Genomic DNA, 14595 nt, shown 5'->3' on the forward strand with positions numbered 1-14595 from the left:
ACGTGTCTAGTAAAACAGCTTGTTATTGTTTTAATTTCTGTAATTTTGTCTTTTTATTTTATTTAATTGTATTCATATTTTGTTGTTTTACAGATGTATTTCCACTGCACAAAATTTTCCACCTCTGGGATACCTTACTCCTTGGGAACTCCTCTTTCCCATTCTGTATTGGAGTAGCAATCCTCCAGCAGCTTCGGGACCGGCTTTTGGCTAATGGCTTTAATGAGTGCATTCTTCTCTTCTCTGATTTACCAGGTATAGATATAAATAAATGGAATCCCTAAATGAAATTTAATTCTAAAATAATGAGAAGTCTTATAGCATTTTGCAAAAATAATCATCCAAACTTTCAGAATCTCTTCTTGAGCTTCAACTTCCTTCTCTGGATTCTCTCTCTCATGTAACCACATCTGCTCTTCCAGCACAGGTCCAAACCTGGGTCATATTAGATTGTTGTGGTTTAATTTTATGTCAGTGATGCCACCAAAAGGGTAAAAGAGCTGGGGGCAGTGACATATTTGCCTTTAATCTTAGGACACGCCTTTTAATCTTCAGCTGATAGAGAGTAAGTAAAGGCTACTTGTTTGAGAATCTGTGTTTACATAGAGATGTAATTCACATGGAACTTTGCTCTCCTATCTATAGCTCCTTAGTAACAATTTGACAGTTTGAGGAAAGGAAACACTGCCCCTTTGGAGGGCAAATCACAAGCTATATATTATATTCACAAGTGAGGAGTTTGTAAATCTAGGTGTTAAATTTGTTAAGTGTGGATGTAGGGAATATGACTATGGTCTAAACTTTGCTGCTGTGGCTGAAAAGATCAAAGTAATCTGGTCACCTAGGATATAGCAATCTGTGGAATTAAAAAATGAAACTGTATTTTTGCAGAAACCAAAATTTTTTCAGGTAGAAGAATTCTACTTTCTTCAAGCAGCATTTCATTGGCTCCGACCCTTTTCTGAGTTTATTGTTGTTCTCCATATTTTTAGACACAAGTAACTGCTGATAAGAAACACATTTAGTTATCTAAGAGTTAAATTTGCTTAAAAAACAAATGAAGAACAAAAGAAAGGTACCTTAAGATTACATATTTATTAAGCACACTCAAGAGGAAAAAGAAACTGCTACCTACCCTGATTTTTATCTTTAGCTGATGATCTATATCTGATACTTCACCATCTCTCTGTTGTTGCAAGTCTTCATCCTTTTGGGAAAATAATAACAATTTAAAATTTAATTTTTTTTTAATTTTTCCTTCCTTCTTTCCCCCAAATTGAAAGTACCACCATCATCTTTCTAACTTATCTAAGTTTAATTAAATTATTTTGTATATGAGGAAATAGTAGTTCACTTCTTATATTATTTGTTTCTGGGCGATAGATTCCTTTTGAAAATCGCACTATTTTTTTAATCTTTTGATGTTAAATGGTAACAAAGAAGCTAGTTTCACAAACTAGGAATACTGTCTGTACCTTGCATACATTTTGCTCTCATTTCCAACTTGCCAAAGTAAACAGAAGATGATTGATTATGATTAAAAGAATTTTTTCTGGTCAGTTCTAAAAAAGGAAAAAAAATCACAAATGCTGATTGTGCATTTTGAAATCAAGCAAATTTAATGCCTTTCCAATTTCATACATAAATGTACCAGTTAAACACTTATGGAAGAATCTGTTGTCATATTGTATAGGCATGTTAATAGTAACTCTGGTTGTCCATGAAAATAAAATTATTATTTCTGAAATCAGAAAATAAGAATATGCTTGTTATAACTGACTTATTAAAAAGGTAAACTCTACCGGGGCACCTGGGTGGCTCAGATCATGACCTCACAGTCCGTGAGGTCTAGCCCCATGTCAGGCTCTGTGCTTACAGCTCAGATCCTGGAGCCTGCTTCGGATTCTGTGTCTCCCTCTCTCTCTGCCCCTCCTGACTGACTCTCTCTCTCTCTCTCTCTCAGAAGTAAACATTAAAAAAATTGTTAAACTCTACCTACCTCTTAAAATAGGATGCATTCTATTGTTGTGAATTGCCTTGATCCTCAGTAGCATTATTCTAGTTCATCACTTGTTTGGCCACTCTCTATAATTCCTGTTGGGGAAGAAAGAGGTTCTAATAAAAATATGACTTAAAAAAAAAAAAAAAACAGAAAGGGTCCAGATGTAGGCTTTGTTCTAAAGTACACCTGTGTTTTACTTTTAATCGAAGGACATTTATTTGGGATGTCTTTCCTAAATCTAAAGAGATCTCTTTTTTCACCATGTTGAGCTTCATAACTGTCGTTGATGCTTGAAGGAACTGGAAATAATCATGGGAAGTCTTAAAATGTGAATCCAGATTAATATACACACAAACACACAGAATGTGCCTTTTCTAAGCAAAGTATTATGTGTCATAAGTTTGGAACATATTTGAAAGAAGCTTTTTAAAACTACAGAAAAAAGACAAGATAACTCTGTATTTCACTTTAATTCTTGAGACAGACTTTGTAGATAAAGACAGGATAGGATTAAACATTGATTTGAACTTACTAAATACGTTATACTTTACTGAAATCCCTATCAACTGAGTTTAAAAGCATAAGCAAACAGCAAATTTAACTAAATTCTTTGCTGAAGCAGATTGCTAAATTCACCGTTCAGAACATCTATTTGATAGTAATATGATGGAAATACTACTCAGTTGGTATCCTTGTGAACAAAATAAGCTTGAATTTTTTTAAGTTGTCCTTTCTAGTTTTTTTTTTCTTTCAACAAAGAGACACCCAGTAGTCTAGTTGTTAAGAGCATGGCATGTGGAACTGGTCACCTAAGTTTCAGATCCTGGCTCTGCAGTCACAGCTGTGTGATCTTAGGGTCATGACTTAACCTTCTTGTTTCCTTACCTCTGATTATATGAGAATGATAATAGTACCTACCTCATAGGGTTGTTGTGTTAAATAAACCAGTATATCTAAACAACTTAGAGCAGTGACTGGCATAGAGAAAATGCAATGTAAGTGATTATTATTATTAGTTTTGCCATTATCATTATTATGCTTGTTTTCACTTTCCATTCTACCATGACATGCTTTCCTATTGATGGTATAAATGTAGCAATCACCCCATTTGGCTTTTTCTATAATTTTGTTTAATATGAAATTTATTGTCAAATTGGTTTCCATACAACACCCAGTGCTCATCCCAACAGGTGCCCTCCTCAATGCCCATCACCCACTTTCCCCTCCCTCCCACCCCCCATCAACTCTCAGTTTATTCTCAGTTTTTAAGAGTCTCTTATGGTTTGGCTCCCTCCCCCTCTAACTTTTTTTCCCTTCCCCCCTTCCATGGTTCTTGTACCCCAACGTTTATAGCAGCATTTTCAACAATAGCCAAATAATGGAAAGAGCCTAAATGTCCATAAACTGATGAATGGATAAAGAAACTGTGGTTTATATATACAATGCAATACTACTTGGCAATGAGAAAGAATGAAATATGGCCTTTTGTAGCAACATGGATGGAACTGGAGAGTGTTATGCTAAGTGAAATAAGTCATACAGAGAAAGACAGATACCATAAATTAAAAAAAAAAATTTTAACATTTATTCACTTTTGAGAGAGAGAGAGAGAGACAGAGTACAAGCAGGGGAGGGGCAGAGGGAGAGAAAGACACAAAAGCCGAAGCAGGCTCCAGGCTCTGAGCTGTCAGCACAAAGCCCAACACAGGGCTCAAACCAATGAACCGTGAGATCATGACCTGAGCCGAAGTCAGATGCTTAACTGACTGAGCCACCCAGGCATCCCTTTATAAATTATTAAAGTAGATATCAGTCATATTAATTTCCTTGTTAGCTAAAACAATTGAGGAATTATCTAAGAAGTCAAGTAGACCTTCTATGTTGAGTGTATATTATGACTAAGAAGAATATTTCTTTTCATTGCTCAGAGACAGTGTAATGTAGTAGATAGCACAGACTTTGCAGTCAATACAGATAAGGATTTAAGTCCTAGCTCTACCACTCACAACCTGTGTGAACAGGGAAACTTTCAGTGTAGTTCTGCTGCTAAAAAAGCTGTCTATGGATGAGATAGATGTGAGTTCATATCCCACTTCTGGCACATAGTAGCAGTGTGAATTTGGAAAAATTTTTAATCTCACTGAGAATTCTGTACATTAGGAAAGTTTCAGTAAAATGGGGATAATATCTGCTTTAGTATTATGATGAGCACTAAAGATAACATACATAATGCAGCTGCCACAAAATATGGTACTGATTATGCATACACAGTATGTATGACTTTTTTTTAAAGTACATGTAGTATATAATATTTTATTTTATGTTTATTTTTATTTTATTTTAATCTTAGAGCAGGAGAGGGGGGCAGAGAGAGAGAATCTCAAGCAGTCTCCAGGCTCCAGGCTCAGTGAGGAGCCTGATGAGGGGCTCGATCCCATGACCCTGGGTTCATGATCTGAGCCAAAATCAAGAGTCAGACGCTCAACCAACTGAGCCTCCCAGGCACCCAGTTTTTAATATTTTAAAAATACATAAATAACTTGTAACATTCAATCTTTATAAGTTCCCTCTCCTTTCTTCCTCCTTTCCTTCACTTTATACTATTTAATTCTTGAAGAAGGAACACAGAGGAAAAGCATTATTATTTTTGCAAAAATTGTTCCCAAATTCTATTCCCTTGTAATATTTTTTAAATTTTTTAAAGGAGTGTGTGTTTTTTTTCTTAACTTTATTTTATTTGAGAGAGAGCGAGAGAACGAGAGAGAGACAGAGACAGAATCCCAAGCAGGCTCTGCACTGTCAGCACAGAGCCCCATACAGGGCTCACATCTACAAACTGTGAGATTATGACCTGAGCTGAAATCAAGAGTCAGACATTTAACTGACTGAGCCACCCAAGGGCCCTGATAAATTGTTATTAACTAAGGTCAGTAGTTTACATTAAGGTTCACCCTTTGCCTTGGAAAGTACTGTGGGTTTTGACAAGTGAGTAATGTCATATATTTACCATTACAGCATTATACAGAACAGTTTCACCACCCTAAACATCTCCTGTGCTGCAACTATACAGTCCTTCTCTCTACTCTCCTTACCCAACTCTCCCCTGGCACTCAGTGATTTTTTTACTGTCTTAATACTTTTGTCTTTACCAGAATGCCATATAGTTGAAATCATAGAGTATGCAGGCTTTTCAGACTTTTTGCCCCATGTCTGCTTATGGCTTCATAGCCCATTTCTTTATATCACTAAATAGCATTCCAAATTTTTAGAGTTTGAAAGGTAGAAAAGAATATTTCTTAAAAGGCAATCTCTTTCTAAGTAGAAATCTACCAAGTGCAAAATAGAAATTTAACCTATATTTTAACTGAGTTTAAAACAAGATCCCAGGGGCGCCTGGGTGGCACAGTCGGTTAAGCGTCCGACTTCAGCCAGGTCACGATCTCGCGGTCCGTGAGTTCGAGCCCCGCGTCGGGCTCTGGGCTGATGGCTCAGAGCCTGGAGCCTGTTTCCGATTCTGTGTCTCCCTCTCTCTCTGCCCCTCCCCCGTTCATGCTCTGTCTCTCTCTGTCCCAAAAATAAATAAATGTTGAAAAAAAAATAAATTAAATAAATTAAAAAAAAAAAAAAAACAAGATCCTGGACTAACTGGGATCTAAGGCTTATTATTTTTAATATTTCAGTTGAAGTGCTAAAATTTTTCATGTGTTTTATATTATCCCTATTTTATGATTGAGGGAAAAAAAAACAGAAAAATGAGTTTGGCCAGAGCTATACAACTTGTAAGTCATTGAATTGAAATTTAAACGCAGATCATGCTGCCTCCCAGGTTAATGCTCTTTCCAATATACCATTATTATTATTATACCACTTTCTAAGTAAATACTTTAAATGCCACTAGATCAAGAACTAGACCAAGGGAGTGAGGCTTCAAGCCCACCATGTTTATCTCCTAAATTCATTCCCACCCCTTTTAAACCAGAACCTTTAAAGTTTGAGACCTTTCCAATTAAGAATGACAAATTGTACATGTATGTTTATCCCTACTGCCTTGTGAAACATCACTAAAGCAAAACAGTAAGGGAATGAAAAAAAGTGTAATCCTAAATACAAAGAGAATGTAAGAAGCGCACTAGTAGACAAGAAACGGCAACAAATATTTAGAAGATAGAACACAATTACATCAATAATAACTCCCTTAATAAAAAGTAAAGAGAACTGAAACCTTCCTGCAAAGAGAATAATAGCAAGAAGCAAGCCAGTTCTTGGTGCAGAGCACCAAAGTCTCACGAATTGAAAGTGAATGAAAATGAGGCAGAAAAAAACAGAGGAATTAGTTCAATGTACACGTAAGGAGTAGTTTCATTTCTCCCACCTCTGTCAGCCTTTGCACCTACCTTGCTAGCCACGTGTCTTCTCTGCCACCTAACAGAAGACAGTAAGATAGGGAAATGGCCAGATTTTGTGGGCCTGAAGCTTAAACAATGTGGAGAAATTTAAGAGGATATAAATTACAGTACAAAATTAGACCATTAAAAAAATATTGCGAACGAGCAAAGAGATCATGACAAATTACAAAAAGGAAAAATAACATAATACTTTAATTATTAAATGTCAGATACCTCTGTATTTTTTCCTCCTTTTTTGCTTCATACTCATTGATTATCTCTACACATGACAATAATTGTACATATTTTCTATACAAAAAAAATAATCAGTCTTTCCACTGGCAGTGTTGGTTGAAATTTGTTTTTTTATTATTGATAGTGGAAATGCATAAGACATGTGACTTAACACAGATAATACCCTCTGTTGTGGTGCTGCAGATTTCTTTCCTATAAATACAGAAATGCTATTTTGTGAAATTCCTATTAAAAAAGAAAAAAGTTAATGATGCACTTATAACTGTATATGTAACATTATCAAGCATATTCCTAAAAGGAGAGCATTTCTCTTTTGATCAGACATCAATGGGAACCAGATTCTCTGCTTACAATTTTACATTTTAATGTTTGGAAGAATGCTTAAGCCTGATGTTTGGCTGTGTATATTTCAACCATTTCTCCTACCCATAAACAACGGGTGCTGGGACACATAATTTTACATTATACCTCTGCTCTTATATAGTGGGTGATAAGAATATTCCAGGACATCATTTCTAGAGCAACTTTTCTATACTGTCAAACATAAACAAAGCCAGATCCTAGTTAAGTAATATACTCTTACAGTAGGTAAGAGTCCAACATGAATTGAACTTCATTTTGTACAGAGGTAACTGAGCATTTTAAAGGAAGAATGAGAGAATAGGTAGGGATGGTGGGTGAGTAGGGGGCTCAGAAGATTCAGGAAAATGAAAACTTACAGAAGTGTGAAAGAGGGCATTGGCCCATGTGAAACCCATCTAGGTTTGCTAATTGGCACTTACCAAAGGTAGGTTCCTATCTTCCCACAGAGGCTGGGAGACAAGTCTTTATAAGCCAAAGTTGAGGCATAGTCAAGAAAGGATGTAAATAAACCTGGCTAGCGTTTCATCCAGGAGAAAATCTTTTGTCAGGATGCCTGGATGGCTCATTCGGTTAAGCGTCCGACCAGCTTAGGTCATGATCTCACAATTTGTGAGTTCGAACTCCGTGTCAGGCTCCGTGCTGACAGCTCAGAGACTGGAGTCTGCTTCGGATTCTGTGTCTCCCTCTCTCTCTGCCCCTCCCCCACTTGCGCACTCTCTCTCTCTCTCTCTCTCTCTCTCTCTCTCTCAAAAATAAACATTAAAAAAATTTTGTCAATACCCTAAAGTGACTTCAAATCACAAAACCATATCCCATTAAATGAAACTAATTATGTAACTATTCCTGATTTAGCTTATTCTTAGTTATATCTCAAAGTGCCCCTAGCCACTTTAATGTTGCCTAACACAAAATGAAGTGTAATGGAGGGAAATTGGTGTAAAGACAGAAGTCTTCACTGTTTGTGACTTAAATATATTTACTTTTGCAAATAATACAAAAAACATATCCATGTGAACATTAAATTTGGAGGGGTATTCTTTGGAGTAATAGAATCAAAGTATCTTTCTTCTTTCTTTTTTTTATGTTTGTTTATTTTTGAGAGAGATAGTGTAGGATGGGTAGGGGCAGAGACAGAGGGGGACAGAGGATCCAAAGTAGGTTCCATGCTGTCAGCAGAGAGCCTGATGCAAGCCCAATGCGGGGTTCAAATCCACAAACCCTGGGATCATGACCAAAGCCAAAGTCCAATGCTTAACCAGACTGAGCCATTCAGGCACCCCTAGAATCAAAGTATCTTGAGACTCAGAGTCAATAGCATAGCAGAGAGCAGAAGTAAGGGAATATATGTAGTTAGAACCCCCACACTCCTCCATGGTCAATGCTGGCAAAGATTAGTTTAGACAGAGAATTATTCTCTGGAGAGATGGAACATCCCCAGAGGGAGAAATACCTTATTTAGGCGTCTTCCAACAAATGACCGTGTCTCAAAGTTACCCAACAGTCAATCTACCAGTCACCAAGACCTTTTCACATATACAAAACTTCCAATTTGATTTTCAGTACTATTCTTTTTAAATATGTAGTCATAAATCACCAAATCTCTATAGAAAACCTCTAAGTAAAAGACACAAACCAGCAAACTGAATAAAAGAATATCCTAAGAAAGATAGTTATAAGAAGATATTGCAACTATGACAAATCAGTTTTTTTAAGTAACAACAAAAAGATTTACTGGAAATTAAAAATGATGTGGAAATGCAAGTGAGCTTTCTAATAAAAGAGTTAGATGATAAAGCTTAGGAAGTCTCTCAGAGAATAAAACAAAAATACAGATGGAAAGTAAGAAGAAAAGACAAAATTATTAGAAAACCAACTCAGGGTGTTCAAGATTTCTTTAATAAGAGAGAAGAAAGAACAGAAAGAAAACATCACAGACATCAAACAAGAACTTTCTCTGTAAGTGAAGGATTACAAAAGGACCATCAAATACCTAGCATAATGAAGTGACACACTTTTACATATATCATTTTTAATTTTTAGAACACCGAGAATCCTAAAAGTTTACAGAAAAGGAGAAAATCACATACAAATTATTTCAATTCAGAATCATATCAGACTTCTCAGAAGACAATGGAGCACTATTTTTCATAACTGAAGGAAAAAAATTCAACCCTAGAATGCTCTGCCTACTCCACCCAACAGTCAAGGACAGAATAAATATATTAAAAGATATATTTTTTAATAGCTTTCATAAAAGCTACTGGAAAATGAGTTCCACCAAAATGATGGAGTAAATCAAGAAAGAGTAAATAATGTCTTGCCCTTCAAATTAAAGATTAAATATAGGGGAGAGCCAAAGGGAATTAGATGATAGTAAAGAGAAATGCCAGGACAACAGCTGTTCACTAGATCTTGGAAGCCGCTCACAGCCACTAGAGCAAGAGAACAGAGGTCTTCAGGAGAGAGGTATTTTCCACCTCTACTGGCCCAAATGAAATATGAGATGTGTTTTATTATTTTGGACATAGTTCAATCTTTCTGAGAGATATGATAGTACTGCATGAGGACAAAGAAATCAGGATTTAGAGGAGTTATTTCTCTGAGTCACAAAGTTCCTCATGGAGCTTAGAATCAAACCTGGGAAACCATAACCCAGGGAACGTGCTTTATTCACAATGCATTATATTAAAATTACAATGCAAAATTAAAAAAAAAAAAAAGTTGTGTCCCAGGAGAAGATAATATTACTTTTTAAGAATAGTTGCATATTTTGAGGTACAATTACAGAGTACTTTTTGCATATTTTGGTTATGATAAAGTGCTTTGGAGGGATTTTGAGATGGAGAGGTGACATGGGTTAAGTGAATGGAGAATGGGATATCTGCCAGTACTAATAATTGGAGTGGCATTAGGGTGGATGCCAGTAAATTCTCAGGATCCTCTGTAAAATTTTTATGGTACTGGTAGGGTGTGTTGGAAGCAGATACAACTGACTTTTCCATTGCTAGTGATTTAATGACTGAATTACAACCCCTAATCTGGATCATTGACATAACTTCAAGCTCCTACTGGGCAACAAATGTGTCAGACTGATTCAAGCACCACTTATGCAAAAATCTATGGTCTGAAAAAAAAATTTTTTTGGCGATTAAATGGTATTAAATGAATCAAATTTTTTAAATGACAGAGTTTTCTCTCTTTAGCTTCAAATTTTTATCTTAAACATATTAACTGGAATTTTTCTAAAATGAATTCAGCATCTCTCTTCCTTCTTAAGTTGAGTAGAGAACCCATCTTGAACTTTGATTTTTATTCCAATTGGTATCTTTGTTCTTCTTATTGTGGAAGAAGTGTCAACTTGATCATGTTATAGGGTTTTTTTTTAAATATATTTCACTGTATTTACCATTGCTCAAATAAATAGACCCATGTCTCAAAACATGCTTAACTGTTTTTTTTAAAATATATTTTATGTTAGGAAGAGCATATGGGATGATGAAACCTCTTTGTGTAGCCATGGAAGTAACCAACTGTGAATCTGGTAAACATCACTAATAGCAGATAAAGGAATGCTTAATTGAGTAACTGGTCTTTCTGGGCCTGCTGTCCATACACCAAATCTAAATGAATTGAGAAATAAAAGATGCTTTATAACCCTTTAGAAACCTCGGACATTCTACTCATAATAACACATTTACCATATTAAATCACTCAGTTTCCTTATGTCTTAGTTTCTTCATCTTCAATAGAAATGAGAGATTACAATAACTTTCTACAAGAATCATTGTAAGAATTAAATGTTTCTCATGTAATAGATTCTCACTAAGTATTCATTTCTCTTTTACTGCTCCAAGTGTTTTCCTCCCTACAAAAGTAGGCAATTGCAAATGTACCATCCACAGAATTGACTTAAGTGCATATGTCCTAGGTGCCTGGGTGGCCCAGTTAAGCATCCAACTCTTGATTTCAGCTCAGTTCATGATCTCACAGTTGTGAGAGTGAGCCCTGCATCAGGCTCTGCACTGGGCATGGAGCCTGTTTAAGATTCATTCTCTCTCTCTCTGTCTCTCTCTCTGTCTCTCTCTCTTTCTCTTTCCTTCCCCCTTTCCCCCCACTGCTCCTCCCTCAGAGCACACATGCTTGCTCTCTCTCTCTCTCTCTCTCTCTCTCTCTCTCTCTCTCTCCCTCTAGTAAAAAAATTAATAAATAAAAAAAAAATAAAAATTTCCCAGTTTTAATTTGGGGAGGTAGAGGAAGCAGCAGAATAGATTTTTTTTTAAAAGACCTATGTTCTTCTTCCCTTATGTATAAGTTCCTTGCTTCAAAAAGAGAAATAGGGAACTTATCCCTTTGTAATTTAAAACATGAAGTATGGGGTTTTTTTTCATTGCTTACCTAAGCTCTTGGACTTTTACAAAGAAAATGAGAATATCTGCCATTTACTAATGTTGGGAATATAGAAAGGGAAAAGCTAGCCTATGCTAAACTCCTTGATCTTAGTCAACTTCTTGAATTTCTACTGCCTTTCTGTGGTCTGTCCACTTTCTCCAATTTTAGTATATGTACTGCCAAAGCGAGCACTGTCCACTTTCTCCATATGGGAACAGCTTACTCCACATCAGGAATATTGACCTCCTGAAGAACTATGGTACCATCAAAACAAACAATAACTTGGAGTGTGATAACCTTCCTATTTTTATTAACTCTGTATCAAAGATGCATGAATTTCAGATTTGAGAAAGAAAAAATCTTCTATGAAAATGTTTCCTTTTTTATCACTTTAACCAAGTGCATTTAATTTTTCTATATATGAAACTTCACTTATGCCTTTCTTCATTTAACTCAGAAAATTATTTTTAAAATTGAGAGTTGATATTTTAATAAATTTTTCCTGCTTATTTTATATCTCCTTTGATAGGTGAAAATAAAACTTTTAGTATACTTCACTAGAAGTCCTGGTGATCTGAATCTTTTGCCTATCTACTCCCTAATTGCAGCCTTCCCTTCTCCAACCTCTATTTTACTTTGAAAAATTGAGAATATTATTAGAGTGAATGAGGCAGATTCTTAAATAAGATGTGTTATATTCCATGATGTTTAAATAATGATATATTGAAATATTCCAACATATATATTGTATGTATGTATGTGTGTATATATGTAGATAATGCCAAATAAAACGCACATGAAATATATGAATATATTTACATGTATAAATGTATGTATATATACAATAATGTAAAATACTGCTGCCATTCTAGTCATATATATGCTGATTATTATCTCCATTATAGTTTCACTCACATCTTTTCTAATTGGTTATCATTTTAGCCATATTGGATATATACATTAAGGAAAGCTTGTGTTTTTTATATAAATGTAGCAATTCAAATTCTAAGTGTTTGGCTTTTTAAAAAATTTTTCTATATAGAAATTGACATTGAACGCTGTGTGCGAGAATCAATCAACCTCTTTTGTTGGACTCCTAAAAGTGCTACTTACAGACAGCATGCTCAACCTCCAAAGCCAACTTCTGATAGCAGTGGAGTCCGAAGTTCAACACCTTTTTTCTCCACTGAGTGTCCAGATCCTCCGAAAACAGATTTGGTATGTATTTGGAAATTTAATTTACAAACTCTAAAGGAAGATGGATGTTAAAAATACAGTGTAGCATAATTATTGCTCATAATAATATTATCACTTATGTCCCTTTTACATACATATTCTCTTATGTATGATTGTACTTACGCAACTTTCAAAAAACCTTTGTGTGTATTTAGTTTTATAACTAAGATTAACATATTCCTTCAGGTAGAAAGTTTCACATTTTTTCTGTATAATCACAGTGTCTCAACTTGTCATATACTAAAAGGATTACAGAAGCAAAAGGAAGAATTATAAAAATAGAGAAAGACAAAGTTCTTAATATATAAGAATAATAATATGTACTTATTAATTGCTGATTGACCAAAAAATATATACATACCATTTTGAAAAGCTATGCCAATCAGCTCTTTCAACATTATTATTCTTTCTAAATACTTGGCTTTATAAATATAGTTGACTAAGCTTTCAGCTATAATAATTCATATATTTCAAAAATTCCAATATTACAATATCTTAATTATTTCCATGAAATTAAATTTCAATGAATATGTATATAGGGTTTTTTAGATACCTTAATAAATTTAATAGGATAGGCTCTGACCTTTATAAAAGTAACATTTTAGTGATAAAACATTTTCAGTTTTCTTTCATATATGTTAAACAATAGATTTTGTCCCTAGATATTTTTAGAACTAGATATTTTTGCAAGAATTTGCGATTTTCACCTCTTTGCTCTTTCTGTGATTTTTCATGTTCCCAAAATATGAGGGAATCCATGTTTTCACATTATCCCATTGTGACATAATTGTATTTATTAAAGATACTTATAAACATGATTCTGATTGTGGTTGAATACAAAGTAGTTTAAGTAATTACAGTTTCTGCTGCCAGAAATATAGATAATAAAGAGGAAAACATTTATATGAATACATGTATGAAAAATTATGGTAAGATACTTCAAAATATCTTAAGAGATAAAACTAGAATAAGAACCTACACTAGTAATAAATATTTGCATTACAGTTTTCCAAAAGTAGACTGAGCCTCCCGAAGAGAAATAAATTCTTGAACACTGGAAGTGTTCCAGCAGATACATTTGCTTTAAGTTTATGTATTTTGAGAGAAAGAGAGAGAGAAAATGTGAGTGGGGGAAGGGCAGAGAGAGAGAGAGAGAGAGAGTCCCAAGCAGGCTTCATGCTGACAGCCAAGAGCCCCATGCAGGGCTCAAACCCACAAACCACAAGATGATGACTTGAGCTGAAAGCAAGAGTTGGATGTTTAACCAGCTGTGCCGCCCAGGCTCCCCCCAGCAGATGATGTTAGCGCCAACTAATGGATTTGGTACAAGAGCTCACTTATCACTAAGGGTGGTTCTACATGACCTGTAAGATTGCTTGAACTCTTAAATTTAGTGATTCTATATAAAAACTTGTACTTTTCTTCTTTTCAAATTATAAAACATATCCTCTTCATATAAGAAAAACATTAATTCACATCTCCATACTAGAAAGATATCCTTTGGCAGATGAGCAGTTTTTAGGTAACTATAATGGCATTTAATGAAGGGGAAGGTGAGGAAGTATAGAAATTAATAAGATAACACTGAGCTGGGAATTGTAAAAATTAAGTAAAAATAAAGGTATAAGGGAATTATAATATCTGAATACGTGGTGTCACCTTAAAAATATACCAGAATTTTTAAATGTAGACACGTCATTTACTCCTCATAGGAACCTATAACAAAGTATGATTATCCCTATTTCATAATAAGAGCATGAAACTAAACCCAGAAAGGGATTAATAGTTTATATAGCTAGTAAATACTAACACCAAAATTGAGCCCCCCGTCATGAAGACAACATAGGCTGTGTGTTTTTTTTAATTGATTGAACTATAATTTGCACACCATAAATTTCACCCTTTTTAAGTGTGAAATTCAGTGGTTTTTAGAATATTTACAAAGTTGTGCAACTGTCACCAGTG

The 14595-nt window shown here is 34.8% G+C and overlaps 1 protein-coding gene across 10 annotated transcripts in view; it reads left to right on the forward strand.

The window, feature by feature from the left end:
* Positions 1-14595, forward strand: part of TBCK (TBC1 domain containing kinase) — a 223944-nt gene that overhangs the window by 140124 nt on the left and 69225 nt on the right. For 8 of the 10 annotated variants that reach the window (XR_005790785.1, XM_040476786.1, XM_040476767.1 and 5 more), the window contains 3 exons: positions 94-255; positions 10484-10546; positions 12437-12612. Coding sequence is in view for 9 of the 10 variants with exons in the window: in XM_040476786.1 (XP_040332720.1) it covers positions 94-255; positions 10484-10546; positions 12437-12612 (401 nt within the window). In the remaining variant the exon portion in view is untranslated. The remainder of the gene's footprint in view (positions 1-93; positions 256-10483; positions 10547-12436; positions 12613-14595) is intronic. The other 2 variants (XM_040476777.1, XM_040476795.1) reach the window with 1 other exon arrangement.

This window comes from Herpailurus yagouaroundi, unplaced genomic scaffold (assembly GCF_014898765.1).
Source record: "Herpailurus yagouaroundi ecotype Mexico unplaced genomic scaffold, PumYag 28, whole genome shotgun sequence".
In the NCBI taxonomy this organism is placed as follows: domain Eukaryota; kingdom Metazoa; phylum Chordata; class Mammalia; order Carnivora; family Felidae; genus Herpailurus; species Herpailurus yagouaroundi.